The following is a 23,691-nucleotide window of genomic DNA, read 5'->3' on the forward strand; positions in this document are numbered from 1 at the left end:
TTACAATTGGTAAGATACTTGATCCTGACACAACTCTGTATCTGCACAGATGCGTTTCTGTTGGTATTTTCAGCTTCCTTAACCAGACCAGTATTCTGGTTTTCCTTCTTTTTACCAATTGCCTCTCTGTTAAATTCTTGTTATTGAGCCAAAAAAAGAAAGTTCTTCCTGCCTTTTCATGCAGGACAAACCTTTACACAACCAGTTTTGTCTAGATAACCATTCCTTTGTTGTTTGATCTGCAGACTACTGACATAATGTTTACGCAGGCCTGAGTTCTGCCAACAACTTTCTGGGATTGTTTCCTCCTATGCCTTTTTGTCTTTGACCTCTCTCCTATGTCCAGACCACACAGTAATAATTCTGTGTTCAAAACAGCTCATGAATTCTTTCAGATGTTGTTTCATTGCTAGTTCTGCCGATCTCTGACCAATCCAGTTGGAGAGCATTTGAACCTTGTGCTTGTACATGATGTTTTCTGTGGTAGGCAGGAATCTTTGCCATCTCCCTTCAGTAACTTCCTAAATCCCAAGTATAAAATTAAGAAATTTAACCAATCTTAGTCATTTTCCACCATTATCTACAAACAAGCATTTCAACACAACAACTACTGTCATGGCTTCACGATTTTTGTTATCGATATTCCACATTATTACATCATGTAAAGCACGGGGAATTAAAGAGTCAATACTCCAGTCCCGTGGACTGACAACTTTCCGGATACCTGGTTCTCAGAAGAGAAGAACTACATATCTCAGAGGACTTTGCATTCGGAGAGGAAGATAAGCCATGGGATGAAATCACGGGACTCGCTCTCTCTCTTGCTGCCTGGCAGTGTGTGGCTGTGCCTCCCAGCCATTTCACCTTGAACTCAGAGTAAAGCCTTTGGTTCTGGACACTTGTTTTATTTGATTTATAAGCCTCAATTCCAATTATATTGTATTAAATCATGTTATCTTTCATTCCGATATCGTATTTAGTAAAATAAACTTTCCTCCTTAGATAGTTGCCTCTGTTCTGGGTTTTTTGGGGGGCCCAGCTCTCATCTCCCTACTCCCCCTCCACCTCCTTTTCCTTTTCCTTTTGGGAGCAGCGGGCCTGCAGGCTGCTGCCCCCTGTCACAGACACAGATTGATCTCGATAACTCCATGACAACTACCTTCAGACTTACAGGTTTGCTTTTCTGCTGTTGCCATTCCCAGTGACGGAGCACTGGAGCAGGTTGCCAGTGGCGGTGGATTACCCTTCTCTGGAGAGATATTCAAAACTTGCCTGGATGTGATGCTGTGTGATGTACCTCTGAGTGACTCCTATTGACTGGGGGGGTTGGACTATATGACTTCCAGAGGTCCCTTCTAAGCTAAATCATTCTATGTGTATCTCACTTTTGTCCTAAAAAAGCAATTATCAGCTACAAAATACTGTTGGAGTGGCTTCTAACTGCTTTGCAATGTTGCATTTGATCTGGGTCACACTCTCATCTGATCAGTGAGTCCAAAAAATGTTCTGCTGCTTCCACTTCTTCCTTATGGACCTGACACTTGCCTGTCACTTGGATGAAAAACCAACAGGGTTAGCTGTACAGAAGAAATAATGCCAGTGTGTGGGAATAATTGTCCCATCTTGCCAGGCTTATACCTACATAACTCCCTTACGTACAGGTTGATTGCTATTGTGGAACTACAAGCAGCAGGAGGTGCAAAATTTGTATCCATCACCAAACATTAAAAATATTGCATCATCGAGAAATAAGTAAATCTGTATCACTTAGAAAATATAGATTTGCAGTATAAACAAGAACTTTCTGAGCTGGTTACAAAGGCAACCACAGATCTCTTGTATGTACAGAAAAAATGGTCTCACTGTGTTTTCTACCAGCATTGGAAAACTAGCTTACAGAGAAATGGGTTCTTCAAAACTCACAGATAGCTTCTACATGATGAATTCAGACAAGAAAATCAGAAGTAACAATTTTAATCTATTTTTTCTTCTATTGCTGCTGTTAATAGTGAAGTTACCATGCTCTTAATGATAAATTCAGCTATTTAAATAGTTTGTAAGTTATTTCCAAGATGGTCTTCATTTTAGATGTGTCAAGCACAAGGGAACTTTGCTTCTTGTGTTTCTCAGTAGTAACCAAAAATGTATCTGAGAAGCAGTAAGAGAGAATCTTTCAGTCATCTCAAGTTACTAGGAATAGGTCAAAGACCAAACAATTTTGTTTCTGTCAGGATGGGCACCAGTGCTTGGGATGAGCGAGAGGGAAGCTTTCAGCCTTCTTCACTTGTGTGAACAAGGAAAGAAGAGAAACTACTTTCACTTCCTTTCTGTATCATGGATGTAATTCTGTAGGTGTTACTCAAATACATGACCCAAAATGCCCCCAGACACATTTAGTTGACCTTATTCTGAAGGCCAGTTAGAACTTTAATGACTTGTAACTGTAATGATAACTTTTGATTTTTATCATTTATTTTTATTTTTTTAATCAAAGCGTAAAAAATAAAGCCTGCTCTCTCAGAATCCTCTTCTGAATGCTCTTTCACATTTTCAGTGTATGCTATAAATATATAAATTTCGATTTTGAATACAAAGAGAAGGTGAGTCTCCCAGAGACTCTACAAAGAGAAGCTACAACTAGGTAAGCCAATTGAGAGAAATGGAAACAAGATGCTGATAAAGCATCTCTGCAAGCTGTTTGCTTGTTGATGCATAATTGTTTATCTTGGTACCATATCAAATACTTGGACAGTTTCAGTTCTAAGCTTTTTATTATACTAATGAATTCCACATATTTCTGATATTTTACAATTCAAATATGTATATTTGAATATATATATATATATATATATATATATATATATATGGATGAGCTTCTTTACACTGAGAGTGACAGAGCACTGGAACAGGCTGTCTGAAGTGGCTGTAATCTCCTTTTCTGGAGATACTCAAGAATATCTTGACACTTCACCATGCAAGCTGCTGCAGGGAACCTGCTTTAGCAGAGGGTAGGATTAGATGATCTCTAGTGGTCCTTTCCAACCCCTACAATTCTGTGATTCTGTGACATGCTTACAATTAGAGAGTGCTGAGTTGACAATTACAGGGATCAGAAGTAACCTTTTTTAAAAAGTGTAAGTATCTGCATACAGAGGACTTTTCAAGACTTCAGTTGCTTCAAGACAAGTTCCTAAGATTTGTTCTTTAACCATTACTCATCTCTGGTATGGTCTTCCCTGAGCCCAATTTTAGTTGGATGAATGAATTGCCAACTTTTCTAGGATTTAAGTCGTATCTCTCTCCTAAATGGTAATTATTAAGTAATGAAAGATGATACAATCAACCATGCTTATAGCCCAGAAAAACAGCTACGAATTCCTACTTCTCCATTTAGCTAATGTTTGAAGACATTTCTTATGTGTATCCTATTCAACACAATACAATAACAAGGGAACCCTCAACAAAGAATGTTAAGTGGGAAAAACAAACAAACAAAAAATACCATCACTGTGGGCTGACACTGCAACACTTTTAAGGCAGCCCTGCCAAGTCCCAGGATTATGGTAACATATACCAGACCAAAATCTCTAGGCATACGCGATTATCTCTGAAAATGATACAGGAATAAATACAGATTAGTAGTAAAATTACCTATATCCTAAAGACAGGGAAGTGCAGTGATCCACTAAGACTGGGCTAGTTCCAATACGTGCACATGAAACTTGCATAACCATGGTTATCAGGCAGGAAGAAGAAAATGGCTTCTTCTCTGGACAAGTGATTTCCAAATAAATGTCAGACTCCATGGACAGACTGTCATTTTTACTGTCACACCACAGTAGCACCTCTTTCAGCTTGCTGACCAGTCACATCCCACTCCTGCTACCCATCCAGTTCTAACCCTCACATGCACAGGACTCCAAAACACTGTACAAGGCAATACAAAGTCCACACTGTTTTGCATGCTACAGCCCAGCAATACTGGAGAACATGATACCTACCTTGTATACCTGGTCTCCAGAAATACCCTGTCAGGCAATACTAGCTTTACAAGGATCCAGGTAGACTCCTGAAGTCAAAACCAATGAACGGAGTATTGTGTACTCTGTACAAACGCTTTAGTAGACATCAAGAACATAAGAGCAGGCTCATACGCAGAAAAGGTTCTGTGTTTATTTTAAGATCAACTACAAACATTGTGCTGACAGCAAATAGAGTGAGCTTACACTAATCTTACAAAGCAAGAAGTTAACCTGTAAAGAGAAGCTCGGTAAAACAAAGAAAGCTGTGCTGGCAGTTATTTTTTTAACGAACCCAAATCATCTTCTAAGAATGCCCACATTGGTGCCCTATTAGGACTTTCACTTGCTACCACGCAATTGAGGCTTAGTAAACTATGCTCATCTTTAAAAACTACAAACTGGGAGCAGATATTGAACAAGACAACTCTCAAAGGAGTCTCACACTCCCTTTGATTTACATATTTAAATGAACTTCAGTATTCTCCAGCTGCTCAATTGTTTGTATGAATACATATCGATTTCTCACATGGAATTTCAGCTAATGCTTCAGGGAATCTTTTATTCATTTTAGTAAATGAAATTTATTTAATTTCAACAACCTGCAAGAAAAATTAATATTACACTGGTTTCTTTACCACTTGTTGAAAAAGCTTTGAATGTAACTGTGTACTTGAGCAGTTCAAATTGTACCTTCTGTGCTATTTAAAACCCAGTAAGCACTATTTCAAATTTTGTTTTTCATTTAACCATATCTCTGAAAATCACCTGCATACTGAATATCTTACTTTAGAAGAAAATAATTCACTTGAAATCAGGCTGGTGAACAATGTTATGATTTTTGTTAATACACGAAGAATATTAAAATCAACTTTGTTTCCTTTTATTCTTCCAGTACTAGCTGCACAGCATCACTAACACTTTCAGAGCTTGTTGCACCATCTTCTTCCTCATCTTTATATTGTAGGCACATTTCTGGCTGTAAGTAATGTTTTGACAACCAGGACTGGAAAAAAAAGGCAAGTAATTAGTAAACATTATCTTCTCTTATTTCTAACAGCTGCAAAGACAAATGTTGTCATGATATATTGCATATAGATAGCTTTTCCTCTATCATAAAAAGCAAATAATACAAGAAATACCTACTTCTATTTTATTACTTTACATTGTCAGTTGAGGTTTTTCCTGCAGAAGTATTATGATCCCAGAGCTGTAGCAACTGCTCTCCAATTTGGGGGTCTAGTTCCTAGAAATAAGCAGAGAATTAGAGAAGTATGTACTGTATTAAACTACCTAGAACTAGACAGATAAAGTCAATTACTTTCAGTTTTTCTGAAAGAGCTCATTCTCTTTGCTGTTGAGACATAGACTGGAACTCTCTGCACAAGATTTTGTTTGTTTTAAATAGGGCTGAAAGAAAAGAAAAGATCAGCCCAGTTTGTTTGAGCTTTTTTTCCACCCACAGTAAGACATCATTTTTTAAGAAGATAATTCTAACTGAACAGACCACCACTATACACAAGAACATTTGAATCACATATCCTGTGCCTTTCTAAAGATAAAGATTATTATTCTCTCTATTTTAAGCTTAATTCAGTAAAGTGTGATAGTAAACAAGTGATAGGTTGGCTCTTTGTAGAGTCATGGACATAAATAGAGAACGGTTGTGTGAAGATCCTTAAGACTCTTTCAGTCTAAGAACTATTTGCAATAGAATCACAGAATCAATTGCTCAGGTTGGAAAAGACCTTCAAGATCATCAAGTCCAACCACAACCTAACCATACTACCCTAAGGACCCTCTGCTAAATCATGTCCCTCAGCACCACATCCAAATGGTTTTTAAACACATCCAGGGATGGTGACTGAACCACCTCCTTGGGGAGCCTACTCCTGTGCTTAACAACCCTTTCTGTAAAGAAGTTTTTCTTCATATCCAACTTAAACTTCTGCTGGCACAACTTGAGGCCATTTCCCCATGTCCTGTCACCATGAGAAGAGACCAATCCTGCTCTCACTGCAATCACCTGTCAGATATATGAAGAGAGCAGTAAGATTTCCCCTCAGCCTCCTTTTCCCCAGACTAAACAACCCCAGTTCCTTCCGTCTCTCCTCATAGGGCATATTCTCCAAGCCCTTCACAAGCCTTGCTGCCCTTCTTTGGACCTGCTCCAGCACCTCAATGTCCTTTCTGTACTGAGGTGCCCAAAACTGAACACAGTACTCAAGGTGAGGCCTCATCAGTAGCAAGTACAGGGGCAAAATAACTTCCCTAGTCCTGCTCACCACACCATTCTTGATACAAGCCAGGATGCCATTGGCCTTCTTGGCCACCTAGGCATACTGCTGGCTCATATTCAGCCAACTGTCCATCAGTACATCAAGGTCCCTTTCCATCGGGCAGTTTTCCAGTCATTCCTCCTCAAGCCTGTATATCTGAAGACATTCTAGCAAATCCCTGAACAAAAATTGAAATATGAAAGGAAAAACACAGTTTTAAACTGTGGAATTAAATAATGATTGGACTGAAGACTAAACATTCAAATTAGTTTTAGGGTGATCTCACAATATCCCTCAAGCAGCTGGCTGTATAAAAATGTTTACATCTAGAAAATCGAAAGTATCTTTCATTTTTCCTCTTCAAAGATGCTCTCTGAAATCTGACCACTGAGAAAAGTCTATTAATCACTCATGATTACCACTGAAAGACTTAGCAAAGTTTTAAATGTCATAAAAACATCAGTACTAACACTGCATTATATAACAGTCCATTAGCTATTCTGTTAGTTGTAAATGTTTTTGCATTTTCATTCCCATCTTCTGTTAAATTTTCACATAGAATTAATAGAAGGCAGCTGTTTGTCAAAGGCAGAAGTCAGAGTCGCTTTGGTTTTCTTTTTCTCCAAAGAATTGGGAATAAATTTTTAAAAAGACAAACATTCAGATATTATAAAAAAGAAAACAAACAAGATGATTTCTTCCAAGTTATTTAAGCAGGACACCCCTACTTATCTCCTTCCTCCAAAAACAAAAAATCAAAACAACAAGTCACATCCAGCTCATCTACATATTCTGTCATCTTTTCTGCAAGTCATGATGCTCTACTCTTCTTGGACTCCTGAGTTAGTAGCATGCACTACTGTTTTAAGACACTGAATTGAATTTACATGGCAGATTTTGGTAGCAGGGGTCTGCTTGGGGGCTTCTGCAGGCAAAATTAAGCAGTGCCCCATGTGACAGCAGAACCAGCTCTAACTGCACCAAAAGGGATACGCTGCTGACAGAGCTGAGCCATGGGAGACACCAGCTGTGCTCTGAGAGGATCAGAGTTAAGAGAGGGAAAACTATTGTACAACAGCAGCTAAGAGAGGAGTGAGAAATGGGAGAGAAGCAGCCCTGAAGGCCCTAAGACCTGTGCAAGAGAAGGGGAGGAGGCGCTCCAGACATAGAACCAAAGCTGTATGCAGCCCAGGAAAGACCCATGAATCAGATTCATGGAGGCTGGAAGGGGCCTCTGGAGACCATTTAGTCCAAACCTCCTCCTAAAGCAGGTTCCCTAGAGTAGGTTATCCAGGAAAGTATCCAGGCTAGTCTCAAACATCACCAGGGAAATCTACACAACCTCTCTGGACAACTCATTCCAATGCTCTGTCAATCCTAAAAGTAAAGTTTTTTCTCATGTTCAGATAGAACTTTGTGTTCCAGCTTGTGCCCGTCATCCCTTGCCCTGGCCACCAAAATTAAGAGCCTGGCCTCCATCTATTTGACACCCATCCTTTAGATATTTTTAAGCGCTAATAAGATCCCTCCTCAGTCTTCTCCAGGTTGGTATCTCAGGTCTCTCAGTCTTACGTCATGAGAGAGATGCTCCAGGCCCCTCATCATCTCTGTGGCCATCCACTGGATACTCTCTAGAAGTTCCCTGCTTTTCTTGAACCAAGGAGTCCAGATGTAAACAAAATGCAGGACTTGCACTTGATCTTGTTACAAGGTCATACAGCTGGCCTAAGTCCATTGATCCAGCCCATCCAGATCCCTCTGTAGAGCTTTCCTACACTCAGGCAGATCAACATTTTCTCCCAACCTGGTGTCGTCTGCAAACTTACTGAGGCATTACTCAATCCCTCACCCAAAGCATCAACTAAGATATTAAGCAGGCCAGGTCCAATACTGACCCCTGCAGAACACCACTGGTAACTAGGAGGATTTAACTCTATCCACCTCCATGCTCTGGACCCAGCCATCCAGCCAGGTTTTTAGCCAGCCAAGACGGTACATCTGTTCAAGCCATGGGCTGCTAGCTTCTCCAGGAGAATACTGTGAGAAACAGGTCAAAGGCTTTACGAAAGTCTAAGTAGACTATGTCCACAGGCCTCATTATGAGGATCGTCAAGTGGGACCTGCCTTTCATGAACCCATGCTGACTAGGTCTGATCCCCTGCTTGTCCTGCATACGCTATGTGACTGTACTCAAGATTATCTATTCCACAACCTTCCCTGGTACAGAGGTCAAGCTGACAGACCTGTAGTTTCTCAGCTCCTCCTCCTTGCCCCTTTTTGAAGATGAACTGACACTGGCTATCTTCCATTCCACAGACACCTTTCCCATTCTCCATGACCTCTCAAAGATGAGAGAGTGGTTGGGTAATCACTGCTGCCAGATCTCTTAGAACTCACGGGTGCATCCCATTGGGACACGTGGATTTGTGTGCACCGAGTTTCCCTCAGTGATCTCTGTCCTGACTCTCCTTATCTACCAGCATTAAATCACCAGACACCCAACTGAAACAGATTTAGCTCAAGACAGACTTCAATGGAAATTAGTACATAGAATAGAAATTTTTAAAAAGTAAAGAGAGACTTGATGCAAGAAAACATTAATTGCAATGTAAATTTCAAATTCTCATGAATGTGAAAAATGTGAAAAATGGAGGTAAGGCAACATCAACCACCGATACTCCAGATTTCAGCATCTCTTTCTTTCCATTTCCTTTTTGGAGAGCACCAACACAGCAGATCATTTTCAGTACCAAATAACATGCCAACATTTCTTTCCAATAGTACATCTGCTTTTGCCAAATCATTACATGCCATCACCATGACAGCTGCATTTATTTAGACTTGTTTATATGACTAACTTTTATGAAGTTTTATGTAAAAAAGATATATTAAGCTTTTGCAACCTGGGAAAGTTCAGTTTAGCACTTTCTATAATGCAGCTAATACACAGCTTCACTCAACCAGGTCAGGTCTTTAACTTCCAATCAGACACTATGTTGACAAGTATCTTTCTAAACTAGAATTTAGAAAATAAAATATTACTGTATACTCTTACTAGGTCATGAAGACCACATCCTCTGACCTAAAAATTTGTGAAGTCAAGACAAAGCTGCTCAAGAATCATAATACAACTTCCTAGTCTTCTAGGTTTTAGAAATTACTGCTAAGGCAGAAGAGATTTTATCCATATTGTAAGTCATTTATGAGTCTCTCAGAACTGCCAATGCATTGTAGCTGCTTGTTCACTTACAATGTTAGCTTTTGACTGCAAAGGTACCTGTAGCAATCTTTTAGCTTTTTTGTTTGTTTGTTTCTTTCTAATGGATTCATGTAGCTAATCCATTAAAAACAGTCTGACAGATGTCTGAATGCAATTCAATCTTTACTATTTGAGCAATAAGGTAAGTTACCTGGGAAGGCATATTACAGAGAAGAATGAAGAACACTATCCTTAGCCATCGTATTCATTTGCTTTTACACTTTACTAACTAGAAAGTCAAAAACCCTAAGCAAAAACCTTCACACTGGAGTCATCTGCTTCACTCTCCTAATAATTGGTATTAAGTAAGGATTAAGTAAGGACTCATCCGAAAGTGTCCAGATCCTTGAACAAAAAATAAAGTGAACCAAGCTGCTCCCCCAAAAAGCACTGTTTAGTTTCTGTTCATTACTTGGCATAAGAGACTATATGCCTTTCTATTGAGAAATATCAAGGTTTTGCAGATTGCTGCTTTTCATTATAAAGTACCAAACTGGCATACTTAGTCTTGGTGAAGGAGTTTTGGAACCCTGGAAAAATTAAGTTATGATGAAGTTTTAGTTTTCAACTTTTATGAGATAAGGACAAATCTTTTGACTGTATTCTGCTCTCCACCCCCAGATTGTATTACGAACATGGAACTTCTGAGTTAGTTCTGTATGGATGGCTTTTAAATGCATTTCAGATCTATTTTACATTTTTGAAGCACTTTTCAAAACAAGTATGCATGAGAAGCAGCAAACAAGCAAGAAAGAATATGACTAAATAGCCTAGTGATTAACTTGAATGCTTTGCTATTTGACACACCTTGAGTGTGTCCTTCTAGAAATTAATCCTTCTCAACTCTTGCCTCAAGCACTTCAGGAAACACCGATTCTCTTTCACAGTGACTAAATTTTAAAACTGACAGACTTAAAAACTCTTAAGCCCTCCAATGCCACTGTGTCAATACCAAGAGGAACAATAGGTTTACTTCTTAGTGATTGGTTTACTATTACTTTGACTTACTATTTAAGCATTCTAGGAGAATTACCAGAGCAGCCTCTATAAAAACCACATGCTTTGTTAAAGTGTTTGTCATTAAAAGAGAAAACTAAAAGAGTAAAAATAAGGCAGGTAACAAAATAAAAAGCAAAAAACAAAGAGAATCAGTATTTTGGTATATGCAATTATGGAAACAGTAGGAGGCAGAATTCAAAGCGAAAACAATGAATTCAGAATTACTACATAATTCTTCAGATCTGTATTATGCACTAGTTCAGAAGAAGAATCCAGAACACCTTCTCAGCTTATTATATACAGTTTAAGAAAAACTTTTCGACTTTGGATTGCTTTACCTCAGATTTCCTATTTTGCACAGACTTGACTTCAGCAGTGTACAAATAACATTTTAACTGTATTTAACTATCATAATGAGGATATTTAGTCTAGGTTGTAAGCACCAAGAAAAAAAAAGTGTTATGCAGTTGTTAAAAATCAAATCACAAAGATCTTAATTTATCCATGTAATGCACAGCAGCTGTTGAAAGGGATCAGTAAATTCCTTTCTGAAATTCAGAGTGGGTATAAAAGTGGGTAAATTTATGAATACTACCTTTCCAGACATTGGAGAAGAAGGACTAGCACATGGACTAGGATAGCAACTGCTGCCTGTAGATTTCACTGATGACTGATCTGACTTCTCATCTGATGTTCGTTTGGAAGGCAAAATATTTTTTTCTTTGTACCTCCTTGGCTGATGAAATGCTGGAGGTGCGGACTTCCTTAGAACTCTAAAAGTAGACGTTGGCACCAAATGGTGTTAACATACAAGAGTTTGGAAAACAATCACAGAAATACTTACATATAGTCATCAGCGTATCACATAACTATATGCATTACAGAAATTACAAACTATATCAAACACTTTAAACCTAAGAAATGCACACTGCTCACCATGCATCAGTTTAGAACGCTAAGATCAAACCTCTTTTAATACTTTCTGAGGTCACAATTCATGAACATTCTTGACTGTACTGTCATACAGCAAGCATACATATGGAACCCTTATCAGTGAAATCACAGCTACAAAGCAACAAGCAGGAAAACACCAATTCTTCCACATTTCGGGGTTTTTTTCCCCTTTTTTAATCCCTAGCTAAAATACAACTGGAGCTTTTATAGAAAACATAGGGTTCTTTTAGCTATAAGTTTTCAAAAGCTTACTTTTCAGCATTAGAGGAATCATCAGATAATTCATTTTCTGCTGAGCTGCTGGTTGACTTCCAAGTAGGTGCTGAAGGAATTTCATTGTAAGAAACAGGCCTTGGCCTCTGACCAACTCCTGAAGGCTGCAGCAAACCCGCAAATTGTTCTTCAGTACTTAAAACAGATATAATTGTTCTTATAGTTATTTCATCAGCTTGAGACCATGGTTTAGAAGGAGCTCGCATACGGCGCAAAAGTAAGCTATGCCACTTGAGTTTGAGTTGCATCAGCAAACCAGCAACCTGTAATGAATACAAACTGTTAAACACTAATGGAAGTTAGATTACGCAGGTATAGCCTCTCTTATCAGGCAGCATCTGGTATTCTAGAATGAACAGAGTGCAAGCCAAAGGGCAATATTAAACCACCAGTAAAGCAGGAAAAAAAAAAATTTAAAGAAAGCCATTAAGTTCCTATACATGGAAGAAAAAAGGCGCTTTAAGGTCATTACTAGAACTTTTTATTTCAATTAGCTCTGCAAGAAATTCAAAATTATACAGTAAACTTACAGAACTTATTTTTCACTTTCACTTTTTTCCTGTAGGAATACAGACCGAACAAAGAGAAAATAAAGTATTACATGATTTTTAAGGAAGAGTTTAATTTCTAAGGGAGATCTTTTTCTTATGCAAACTAACTCAAATGACAACATATTTTAGAAGACCAAAATTTAAATTCCATCTAAAAACTGTTTTGAACTCTTTTGTAAGATAGCTTTATTACTGCATCTGAATGTTGAATGTTTCATAATCCATTAATAACTCCAACTTCTAAAAATATTCAGAGCTACTCTGTACATTACTTACTTCAGAGTCCAGTTTGAAATGGAGCCATTCATCTAGTTTCAGTAGTGCCACATTGGATCTTTCGTCCTCCATCCCACTATCACTGTCATCATCAGATACCCTATTTCCTGAATTAAACATATGTAAAACAAGCATTAACATTTCTACACAATCGTCACTTAGATGTAAACTACTCAATAGCATAATTAGCATGAAATAACAGTCTTCCTTCTAAATTAAGGATTGTGATATTTCACCTATTTTTCAAAGAAATATTTTTAAATGACACTTATTTGCTGCAAGTACATCTCAGTAACAAGTCTGCTCATCTGCATTTGCTTCAGTAAAACTCCAGTACCCAGAATTCCTGAGAGACCTATTACACAACACCTGCATTCATGACTCAAGCCACATAACAATTTGTTGATACTGATGAAGTTGTAACACATACTTTTGGCTTGAAGCTCTTTGCAAAATCACACACTGCTCTATGCTTTTTTTTCCTAGTAAAAGAGCAGATCTAAATAACTATAAATATATATTTGTATATATACGCACTATTAAATTGGATTCTCATTTTTAGATGTAATTCTTGACTTCTATTAAAAAACTATTTTTTAAGGGTAATAGCCAAGAAGCAGGACAAGAAAGATTAAAACTGTCTCTTATTTATACTCAAATTAGAAATTCTAGGGAACAGATGGCAAAATAGATGAACTTCTATTCCTATACCATAAAACTTAAATGAAGAAAACAAATGAAGATTTCTTTGTACTTTATTTCTTCTTGCTAATTCTCATTAAAAGTAGAACATAACTGTTAACATTTAAAATGCATTTTCCAGCTAGAAGCAATATAAGTATTTTGCTGTATTGTTTCTAAACTGCTATTTAGTTTAAATAAACTCACTCAAACTATCAAATGAAATGGTCTGTGGAGGAAAAAAGTGTACACATTACACTTTTTAGTGCCAATATTGACAACAGACATTTCATAATATCATTTGCATTCTTTATTTCATTACTAACTACACTTTATTATAATTCATGAGACTTCAGGACTATGTAACTACAATTTAAGGATATTAATCTCTTCTATTCATATATATATGACGTTAAGTAATTTAATATAACAACACTGGCTTTCCTATCTAACAGAAAAATCAATATTAGTTGCTACAGAAATACTACATAAGAAAGCTGTAAATTATTCTCAGAATTTTACATCACACTAAGCAGTACCACATTAACAAGTCCTCTTTGCAGTCTACTGCCATTCCCAACATCTCAGACAAGTTCTTTTGAGTTGGAACAAAATGCTTACTACCTTGAAGTTAAAGCCCATGTTGGTCCTGCCTTCATAGTTGACAAGACTGACTTCTGCTATTGGATTTACCACTTAAGTTTTAAGTACTGTTGAGGGGCAGAAGGAGGAGAGCAAGAAAAACAGAGGAGAAAAAAACTACTAGCATCTTCTACAATCTAGGGAAACTACCACAGACACAGTTCAGAAAAGCTTATTCTAAAGCTTGTTACTTAGCTTATCTGGGGAAAGTGCAGATTTATACCACTGGGTGCATCCACCGTCTTAGGGTTTATAAAAGGCCAGTACCATTTCACATCAAGTCTAGATCCACCTTGTTAATCCCTATATCAAAGCCTATGCAAATCAGAGTATTCTCCAGGAAGCAGTAGTCCATACTCACTCACCCTTAGCATTTCTTGTAAACTAACTTCAGGAATTAAAACAGTGGCAGATTTTCAAATTATGAAAATCAGGTTTTCTTAAGCAGAACATGAACAGTCCAAAGCTGCTTTGGATGTAGTTGGTACCAAAGCATAGCACCTTCTGGCACCCTGACTGCCTGTATGGGGCTGGGTGTTCGTTCAAAGGGAGGGTCCCCTCATGCAAATGCTGTATGTGGATTTAAGTGGATCACACTCATACACAACAGGCTCAAACAAGGAATTCTAGGAATCTCAGAAGTGATTAAGGACTAAGTTGGAAGGCAAAGATTTCAGACTATCACCAGAAGAGGAGGTGATGCATGCTGAGGAGGTTCCACTATAAACTGCCAAGAAGTAAAAAGAAATATGCCTTCTTCACTGATGGGTCCTGTCACACTGTGGGAAAGCATCAGAAGTGGAAGTGTGCAGTATGGAGTCCAACACAATGAGCTGCAGAAGTTAAAAGAAGAACAGAGCCAAATTGGCAGAAGTAAGGACTATCCAGCTGGCTTTAGACATTGCTGAATGAAAGAAGAGGACAGTGCTTTACCTCTACACTGAATCCTGGATGGTGACAACTGCCCTGTAAGGGTGGTTACACCAGTGGAAGCAGAAGAACTGGCAGAAAGAAGCAAACTTGCATGGGCAACTACAGAACCTACATTTCTTGCATGTTCATTTTTAATGAACTGCAAATAAATTAACAAGGTAATGATGAATTAGTTAACTATTATCTAACAATTTATGAAATTGTTTGCTGCCTAATTATAGTTATGGAACACAAAGTCAGAAGAGATTTGCTCAATTTTAGCAAAGTGATTATAGCTCAGGTAACATTCAGTAGTAACACAGAATAGCGTAGTTTGGAAGGGACATTACAGATCATCTAGCTCCAAACTGCCTGCCACAGTTAGGGCTGCCAGCTACGAGACCAGGGACCCATCTAACCTGACCCTAAACACCACCTGCAATGAAGAATCCAAAGCTTCTCTGGGCAACCTGTCCTAGTGCCTCATCCCCTTCTGAGTAAAAAAATTTCTTCCCAACATCTAACCTAGATCTCCTTTCTTTTAGCTTAAAGCCATTACACCTTGTCGTATCACCATCAGACAGCATAAAAAGTTGGTCCCCACCTGCTTGTAAGCTCCCTTCAAGTACTGGAAGGCCACAATGAGATATCCCCAGAGCCTTCTCTTCTGCAGGCTAAACAAAAACAACTCCCTCAATCTTTATAGCATATGCTCTCCAGTCCTTTGATCATCTCTGTGACCCTCTTCTGGTCCCAGATCAACAGCTCTGCATCTTCCAGTATGGGAAGTCCCAGGCTTGGACACAGTACTCCAGAGCAGACTAAAGAGGGGCAAATCACCCCCTCACCCTGCTGACTACCCCTCTTTTGAATAATACAGCTGGCCTTTGAGGCTGCAAGAGCAGACTGTTGGGTCACGTCCAGCTTTTGCCCATCAGGACACCAAAGTTCTTCGCTGCAGGGATGATCCCACTGAGTTCTTCTCCTAGTCTGTACTCATATCTGAGACTGCAACATCTTGCACTTGGCCTTAACATCATCAGATTCTTGCATGTCCACTTTTCAAGCCCATCCAGGTCCCTCTGGATGGCATTCCTTCCTTCCGTTGTGTCAACCGCACCACTCAGCTTGTTGTTTTCAGTAAGTCTGCTGAGGACACACTCAATCCCAGTGTCTGTGTCACTGATAAAGACAGTGAAGAGCAACAGTACCAAGACAGACCCCTGGAGGGCAGCACTCATCAGCAGCCTCCAACAGGACAAAGAGCCATTGACAATAAGCCTCTGGCTACAACCTTCCAACCAATTCTTTATCCATTTAATAGTTCAGCATTCATATCCATCTCTTCAATTTAGAGACAAGAATGTGGTGCTGGATCATGCCAAAGGCCTTGCACAAGTCCAGGCAGACTACACTGGTGGACAATGGAAGGACAACTAAAGCAGCAATTCCGTCGCAGAAGGCCATAAGAATGGTTAGGCATGATCTGTCCTTGGTGAAGCTGTGCTGGCTGTCTCACATCATCTCCTCATCTCACATGGGCCTTAACATCTCCTTTCAGGAGGATGTGCTCTTTGCCAGGCCCACATTCCTCCAGATCACAACTTGACTGGGGCATTATCACTGCAACCCAGGATGCCTCCGCTATTAACCTCTTTAATGATCTCTTCTACATTGGTGAGCACCAGGTCCAGAAACTTTTCACCTCTGCCGGGTCTACCCAATACCTGGAACCAGACAGTTGTCATCAATGGACTCCAGGAATCTCATGGATTATGTGCAGTTTTGCTGTGTTGCTTCCCAGCAGATATCCAGGTGGTTGAAGTCTTCCACCAGGATGAGAGCCTGCGAGCACAATGCCTCGAGTCTGAAGTAAAAAAGCCTTGTCAGCAGGCTCCCCATGATCAGATGTGGCCTGTAATAGATCCCAACCACTGAACGTTTTTTACTGGACAAGTCCCTAATTTTAACCCACAAGCTCTCAATCTTGTTATTACTGTTTCTCAGAGGCAGCTCTTCACAGTCTATCCATTTCTTAACAATAAAGGGAAACTCTCTCACTTGTCCTACCTTGTCTTTCCTTTGTGAAACGCTTAGAGCCCTTAATCATAGTATTCCAGTTACACGAGTTATCCCATCATGTTTCTGTGATAGCAGTAAGATCACAGTTTTCCAGTTGCACTACCATTTCCAATTCCTCTTGTTTATACAACACTGTATTCATTGGTAGAGGCACTTCAGCTGGGCTTCTGGACATACTACCTTCTTGACGGAGGCCTCCCAAAAACCTGTGAGACAAAACTGAGGTTCTCCCCTCACTGCTTCCTAAAGCAGCAGCATTCCATAATTTCTCCCCCTTTTACATCATAAACCTTCAAATCTTAGAGGAAAATATTCTATAAATCTACTTCTCTACTATTCATAACACAACATGGTGCTGAACTGTTCTCAGATTAGTGTAATTTACAAGTAATTATTCAAATATTATCTGGGACTTAACAATGCCTGTGTTCAAAATTTTTTTCTGGTTAACTAATTTCAGATAAATGAAAGCAAACCTGCTTCTGTCCAGTAAAGACAAAAGTGTTCTAATATGGTATGTTTTCATAAATATTAAAGCAGTAAAAGAAAATCGCCTGAGGTCATTCTTCAATAGCATTGTATCAAGGAAGCCTGAGGCTTCACCTCAATGTGTAAGAAGTATCTAAGTAAGTAGTTACAACTCAAGTTAGAAATATAGGGAAGATGAAACAATATTTGATAAAAAATTAAATTTTCAGAACAGATGACCAGTGATAGAAAGAAAGCGTAATAAGGGAATTGCTGTTTCTGCAGTGTGATCAATTAACATCTAAAAGAAATCAACCCTTTAACAAGAACAGCTCTGCAGACTAAGAATATAGATCCCAATCCTTGTCATATGTTTCATAATCTTTACCTACAGCAGAATATAAGGCCAAGAATATAAGGTGGTTATTTCTGACAGTACAATGAAGAATGAAATTCCTAAAAAGATACATTCAAAATTATCAACATGTAACACTCAATGTTCTTTTAAAAATCTTACACATTTAGAAGATTCTGTGATTCTGTGATTGATTACTTGTATGTGCATGAGGCACTACTTACAGAACCAGAAAGCTATTCTTCAATAGCTACAGGTACTGTAGCTTTGTAGCTTTAAGGGTTTATTAACACATCTATTACATATTCTTGTGAAAGAAGCCTTCTATGTCACATACTGCTATATATCCAATTGAAACATTCCAAATCCAAAACCCCATATACCTCGAAAGGACAAAGGCTCTCGCAAAGCATTACGTGGTAACCTAGCTGGTCCAGAGAAGAGTGCCACAGTGACAGGTGTTACAACTGAACAACATCTGATATTTGCTATCCTGTGAGCTCTTGTCATTTCATCATATATAAGCCAGTCAGTAGGGAGTGCCTGAACAGCTGCAGCTTGCCCATTTGATGGCGGAATCTGCACAAGAGCAATCGAGAGACTAGGCTGTTTTAACCTCTATTTGTAATTAAAATAAATTTAAACATATTTATTATTTTAAAGATATAAATATGTGAACAGATACACACACAGCAAAACTCAATCATACTTCAAAAGAACATTCAAACATCTCCGAAGCTAAATTTTTTCTCTATGTATCTAGAAATTTGAGTTTCAGAGCAGAACTTCTTACTACTATGATCAGAGATTACTGTCTCTCTAAAACAGGCTCGTAAGGAGGGTGTTTGTTTTTTTTTTAATGCCATATTATCTTGTCCCAGTAGAAGGGTTAAGTGAATTAACTTCTGGTGAAAAAACAGTGTAACTAAGCCAGTGCTTTATTTTATCAACCAGCAGGAAAATTATTTTCTAAAAACATGGTGTCTAAAAACAGGCACACGCAGGCTTCTTTAAAAGTATTGACGAATTTAGAGATATACTTCTAAAAGTTCCTTAAGTTTGACAGAATATTTTTGAATCTGCAGTTCACAGAAAAAGAATAATATTTATTACCTTTTTATACTGAGCCTGGCTAAGAACAGATGTAGGATGAAATCGCACTTTCTTCTCTTTTGGTCCTGTCAAAACCAGGTTTTCCCTGTCCACATGCACTAGATTGGGATACATCCCAGCCACTAAGGCAGCTTTAACGACAGCCCAGTTTTCAGAGTTAGCATTAACATCTCTGATATCAGCACCTCCTCTGGCTCTGACAAAACCTGAAGAGGACAAAGAAATTACACTGGATTGCATATTCATATTTTTCTGAAAAGGAATTTGAGACAAAAGGTGAAATAAACTATGTATTTGCTGCATTTTTCACACTGCCAACCTTAACAGCACCAAGAAAAAAAAAACCTGACTGAAATACTTCTTGATGTACAAGAACACAAAACGTAATTCATTCTTACAGTGAAGATATCTCATACAGAAATAAATTAATAGGACATAAAAATTCAAGGCAACATTTCACGAGTCATCATATTTCTTACAAAAAACAGCGAGCCACATTTCCTCACTCTAGCATCTTCACCATGCTTGGAAAGTACATGTCCATTTCAGATTAGGAAAGGAAAACAACATCAGTGAATACTATTCTTGTTACAATCTATATAACACTTGTACTAGACTGAATTAAAAAACTACGTTAAAAAACATCTGAGCTACTTACCTAAAGCTCTAAGCTGACCAAGTAACTGTGTTCTCATCCCTATGATGATTTCCATTGTAGCTTGAGAAAGAAAGTTTTTTTCACAGAAGACCCTCTCCCAGCCATCGCTTCGTGCCTTCTGCCATGCCTACAAAGAGTATTTTTTAGCTAAACAAATCTATAGGCAAATTTGAAAACAAGAAAGTGCACTTAAATACAGTGACATCTGTGCTAATAAAATGAGGGCAAAAACAGTTCTCAAACTGAAATACATCAAACCATTTCTCTAGTCAATTACTAAATTTTGTTTACCCAATTCTCTACATCAACTTAATCTTCAAATTGTTTTCTATCCTGTTGAAATGGTAATGGTTAGAATTTAGGTTAAAAAATATAAAAATGAAAAGCTGAAAACAATGTTTCCCTCCAACATTATTAATTAGTTCAAGACAGGAAAGTTGCTATACAAAAAGAACCTTTATCTCTAAGGACTTGCTCTAGTCAATCATTTCATATCCAATGTTATAGGTATATCATATACTTTAGTACATAAGCTATTATTAGTACTCTGAAGATGAAATAATACCTGGAAAGCCCTGAGGAGCACCATATGGTCACTAAATGTTCCTGCAGCTAAACGCTTTCTGCACAGCATAGCTGCACGCTTTTGAGAGGCCACTGTCGGTAGAACAAAAGGGTCTCGATATGCAAGAGTGCAAGCAATAGTGAGAATGGGATCCAGGCACTTCAAAACAACAGCACACAGCACCATTTTACCAAGGTGTGGCTCTACTGGTAATTCAGCAAGATGATAACCAAGTTCAGTGAGGTCTTCCCAAACATCCATGGCATCTATTTTCTAATAATGAAACAGTAAGTGGGGAGTGGGGGGGAAGAAGAGCATAGACAAAAATAATACACAGTGAAAATAGAAAAGATGTGAATACAAAACATTAAATAGACTTGTTCTGACTACTAAGAATGTAAGTCAAACTCTGTATGAAGTTTGAGACCACATTCTTAAGCATTTTTTTCCCTTAACATGAAAACATTATAAAAATGAAAACAAACAAAAACATAAAGCATCCTTAAGTAACTAAGCAGTCTCAAGAAACACCAAAACTCAGTAATACATGTTGCCACACCAAAAGCACAGAAGCAAATACAATTCCAACTAGATCTGTACCTATGCTGACCTTGAGCATTTGTATGGCGTTTCTCACAATTAAAGCTGGTGGAGGATCAGGAGCTTTCATGAGAAAGTCAACAACTGGGCAATTAACTGGAGCCAGTAGTTTTGTGTGTAAACAAAGCTCCTACAAGTTAAAAATTAAAAGTTAAGATTACACAAAAAAACTCATGTAATTGATAACATGATTAGACATCAATAAATATATTGAAGTTGTAATTTATAAGAAAACACATGCCTGAAGTGGCATTCTTTGAAGTTCCGGAGTCCGAAATTCCAACATATTCTGAAATCGGAGCCTGCTGAAGAGATGGAAACAGATTCCAGGCCGACAGCGCCCAGCTCTTGAATATAAAAAATGGTAAGCTGTTAATTACAACATCTTTTAAAATAAAGGAGAAATGCAAAAATTCACAAAAAACAATTAACTCCCCTGTAAAACATACATATGCATGCAAAAACATCCTACAAACGTGGAACAGAAATGTAGAAGCATATGTAAGAGAAATATAATGTTGTCATTTAGCCAAATGTGAAGTAAGAGGCTTCGCATCAGAACAAACTACTTTTGATATGACAGAAATTTGTTATTACGATTTTACCCTAACACTGAAAGATTTAGAGAAACAAAAATAAGTGCTCCCTGAACATATGAAGTGGGTTTTTTTGTTGTTTTTGTTTTTTTGTTTTTGTTTTGTTTTGCTAGCCCAAGGTCAATCTGAATCACGTTGTTTTTGCTATAAGGAATATATTCATTTCTTCCTCTGGTAAAACCTCCTCAACATGCTCCAAAGAACCAGGAGTCAATCCAGACTAAGAAGTAGAACAAGGACTGAACAACTGAGTGAGGGGACAAACAGCAAACACTCACATGCAGAATGAAATTCCAGCAGACCAATACCAATACTGTAGCATAATTATTGCACTTAGCCCTCGCCCAGCACTGGGAATAACAGAAGTCAGAAATTCATTTGAGAAAGTAATGTAGGAATTACTGTTCAATGTCTCTTCTAATAGAGTGATGAAAAAGTTTGAAAAACTTGTAACAGGCATCCCTTCTTCCACAGTAAAGTAAGCTGTGTAAAATCTATAGGGCCCAGTAGGCACTGGCACTACGTAGGTGAAAGGATAACAAATTTTTCCAAAGAAGAAAAGCAAACCTACTGTAAAGTTTTGGGAAATTCCCATGTCACATTTCTATCAGGAAATTACTCTAAGGAAGTATATGCTGACCCTTGCTTTTTTTGCAGAGAGTTAATACTGGCCACTGTCAAACACTATACTGGACTAGAGTAATACTGTTATCCAGCATTGCTCCTCTTACATTTAGTATTTTATCCTTACTGGGTGGTGGATGCTTGCAAGATAAAAATACATACGAAGTATTTATTACCTCCCTCTTCTCTGAATAGCACTGGCTTTTGAAATCCACACAGTTTTTAACATTGTAACACAACTCAGTGCATCAAAAGATTTCTAAAAAAGAAAAGCAAGGAAATAAAATCAAGCTTTAATAGGGTACGTAAAAGAAGAATTACTAATGACTTAGATCAACGACAGATGTTCTCCTAAAAATGATACTAAGCACCACTGACTTCTGGCACACAGTTATGTTCTAAAGTACTTTGTTGTAGGTGAATTTATGCCACCTGTTTCACAATACCTCTGTGCTACACAGTTTTCTAAATCAGAAACTTTCTAGGTTAAGTCAAGAAATGATGAGTTGTGCTTTGCACCATAACAGAAAGCAAAAATACGGTATTATACATAATTAAGTTTTGCTCATTTCCTCACTTGGAAATTATGTCCTAGTTTTCCTGCATTTGGTGCAGAAATACAAAATACTTGTATTAATACAAGAAGTTGGTTGATTTGCTGTGTGTATATCCCATGAAATCTAATAGTTTCTACTCCATACACTAAGTCTTGAACTGTACTTTAATTATGTTATCTATGTTTATTTCACAAGTAACCAGTAAAGGGGCATTCAATATATCACAAACATTTGAAAACTTAATATTGGATTACACCTGATTCAGATACAATAAAAACAAAGGGAACTCCTAGTATTCTCTAACTTCCAGGAAGATGAGGGTCTAAACAAATGGACCTTCTTTAAAATACAAACAGAAGTGACGAGTTACTTCTGTATTTAGCAGTAGCTTTTTCAGGGTTTTTAAGCAGCTGGCTGTCATAAAGCGATTTTTTTCATCTTTATGATTTGCTATAAAGAAAAGGGATGTCAAAACTTTGACAAGTTTTGTTACTTTACACATACCAGGTTTCCAGATTGCTAATAAAAAAACACCAGTTCTCCAAAAATCACAGCTTTGTATTATTATTTTAAAATAATCTTAGGAAGTTTACTTCCCCCACAGTCTTACCTCTTTCATCTTTCCCGAATCAATAACAAACACAACATCACTGACTGTGATACTGGTTTCTGCAATATTAGTAGAAAGAATCTGCAAGCAAAAAAAACATTAAAGTAACTGTAAAAGCAAAGACTACGTAGATTAGTATCTGAAGAAGTCATCTGATACTTGCTATTTTGCGGACGCCAGAAGGTGGAGTTTTAAGCACATTCTTCTGATCCAAAGTTCGCATATATGAATGAAGCATGAATACCTGGTATCTAATGCAAAACAAAGAGTAGTTTTTAAGTATATTTAAAGGAGAAAAAAAAAACCTAGAGACAATCATTGAAACTACAAGTTTTACCTGTGGGCATTATCAACAAATCTCTTGTCATCAAAAATAATACGGTCTCTCAAGCTAACTATCTCATCATATCCAGGAAGAAATATTAAAATTGCTCCTAAAAAAGAGAATCAATTTATAACATTAAACCAGACATTCACTTAAAATATATAAAAATATAAGTTAGTACCATGCATACTGCTACCCAGAAGGTCTTCCCTATTTGGTATTACTGAAAAAATAACACAAATAATCAGAAGTTGAATCCACAGCAATAACATGAGACTGTGTATGTATACCTA

At 37.7% G+C, this 23,691-nt stretch overlaps 1 protein-coding gene across 1 annotated transcript in view; it reads right to left on the reverse strand.

Moving 5' to 3' along the window:
- Nucleotides 1-4,886: 4,886 nt before the first annotated feature.
- Nucleotides 4,887-23,691, reverse strand: part of YTHDC2 (YTH N6-methyladenosine RNA binding protein C2) — a 37,883-nt gene continuing 19,078 nt past the window's right edge. Inside the window, 18 exon segments of the mRNA XM_090131875.1 lie at nucleotides 4,887-5,025; nucleotides 5,166-5,265; nucleotides 8,542-8,639; nucleotides 9,882-9,910; nucleotides 9,912-10,087; nucleotides 11,152-11,329; nucleotides 11,763-12,046; nucleotides 12,611-12,717; nucleotides 18,134-18,329; nucleotides 18,864-19,069; nucleotides 19,522-19,648; nucleotides 20,087-20,359; nucleotides 20,697-20,816; nucleotides 20,928-21,033; nucleotides 22,083-22,165; nucleotides 23,074-23,154; nucleotides 23,237-23,324; nucleotides 23,411-23,507. Of these exon segments, the coding sequence (XP_089988001.1) occupies nucleotides 5,176-5,265; nucleotides 8,542-8,639; nucleotides 9,882-9,910; nucleotides 9,912-10,087; nucleotides 11,152-11,329; nucleotides 11,763-12,046; nucleotides 12,611-12,717; nucleotides 18,134-18,329; nucleotides 18,864-19,069; nucleotides 19,522-19,648; nucleotides 20,087-20,359; nucleotides 20,697-20,816; nucleotides 20,928-21,033; nucleotides 22,083-22,165; nucleotides 23,074-23,154; nucleotides 23,237-23,324; nucleotides 23,411-23,507 (2,339 nt within the window). The 3' untranslated portion in view covers nucleotides 4,887-5,025; nucleotides 5,166-5,175.

The sequence above is a fragment of the Phasianus colchicus genome, chromosome Z (assembly GCF_987193195.1).
Source record: "Phasianus colchicus chromosome Z, bPhaCol1.hap1.1, whole genome shotgun sequence".
In the NCBI taxonomy this organism is placed as follows: domain Eukaryota; kingdom Metazoa; phylum Chordata; class Aves; order Galliformes; family Phasianidae; genus Phasianus; species Phasianus colchicus.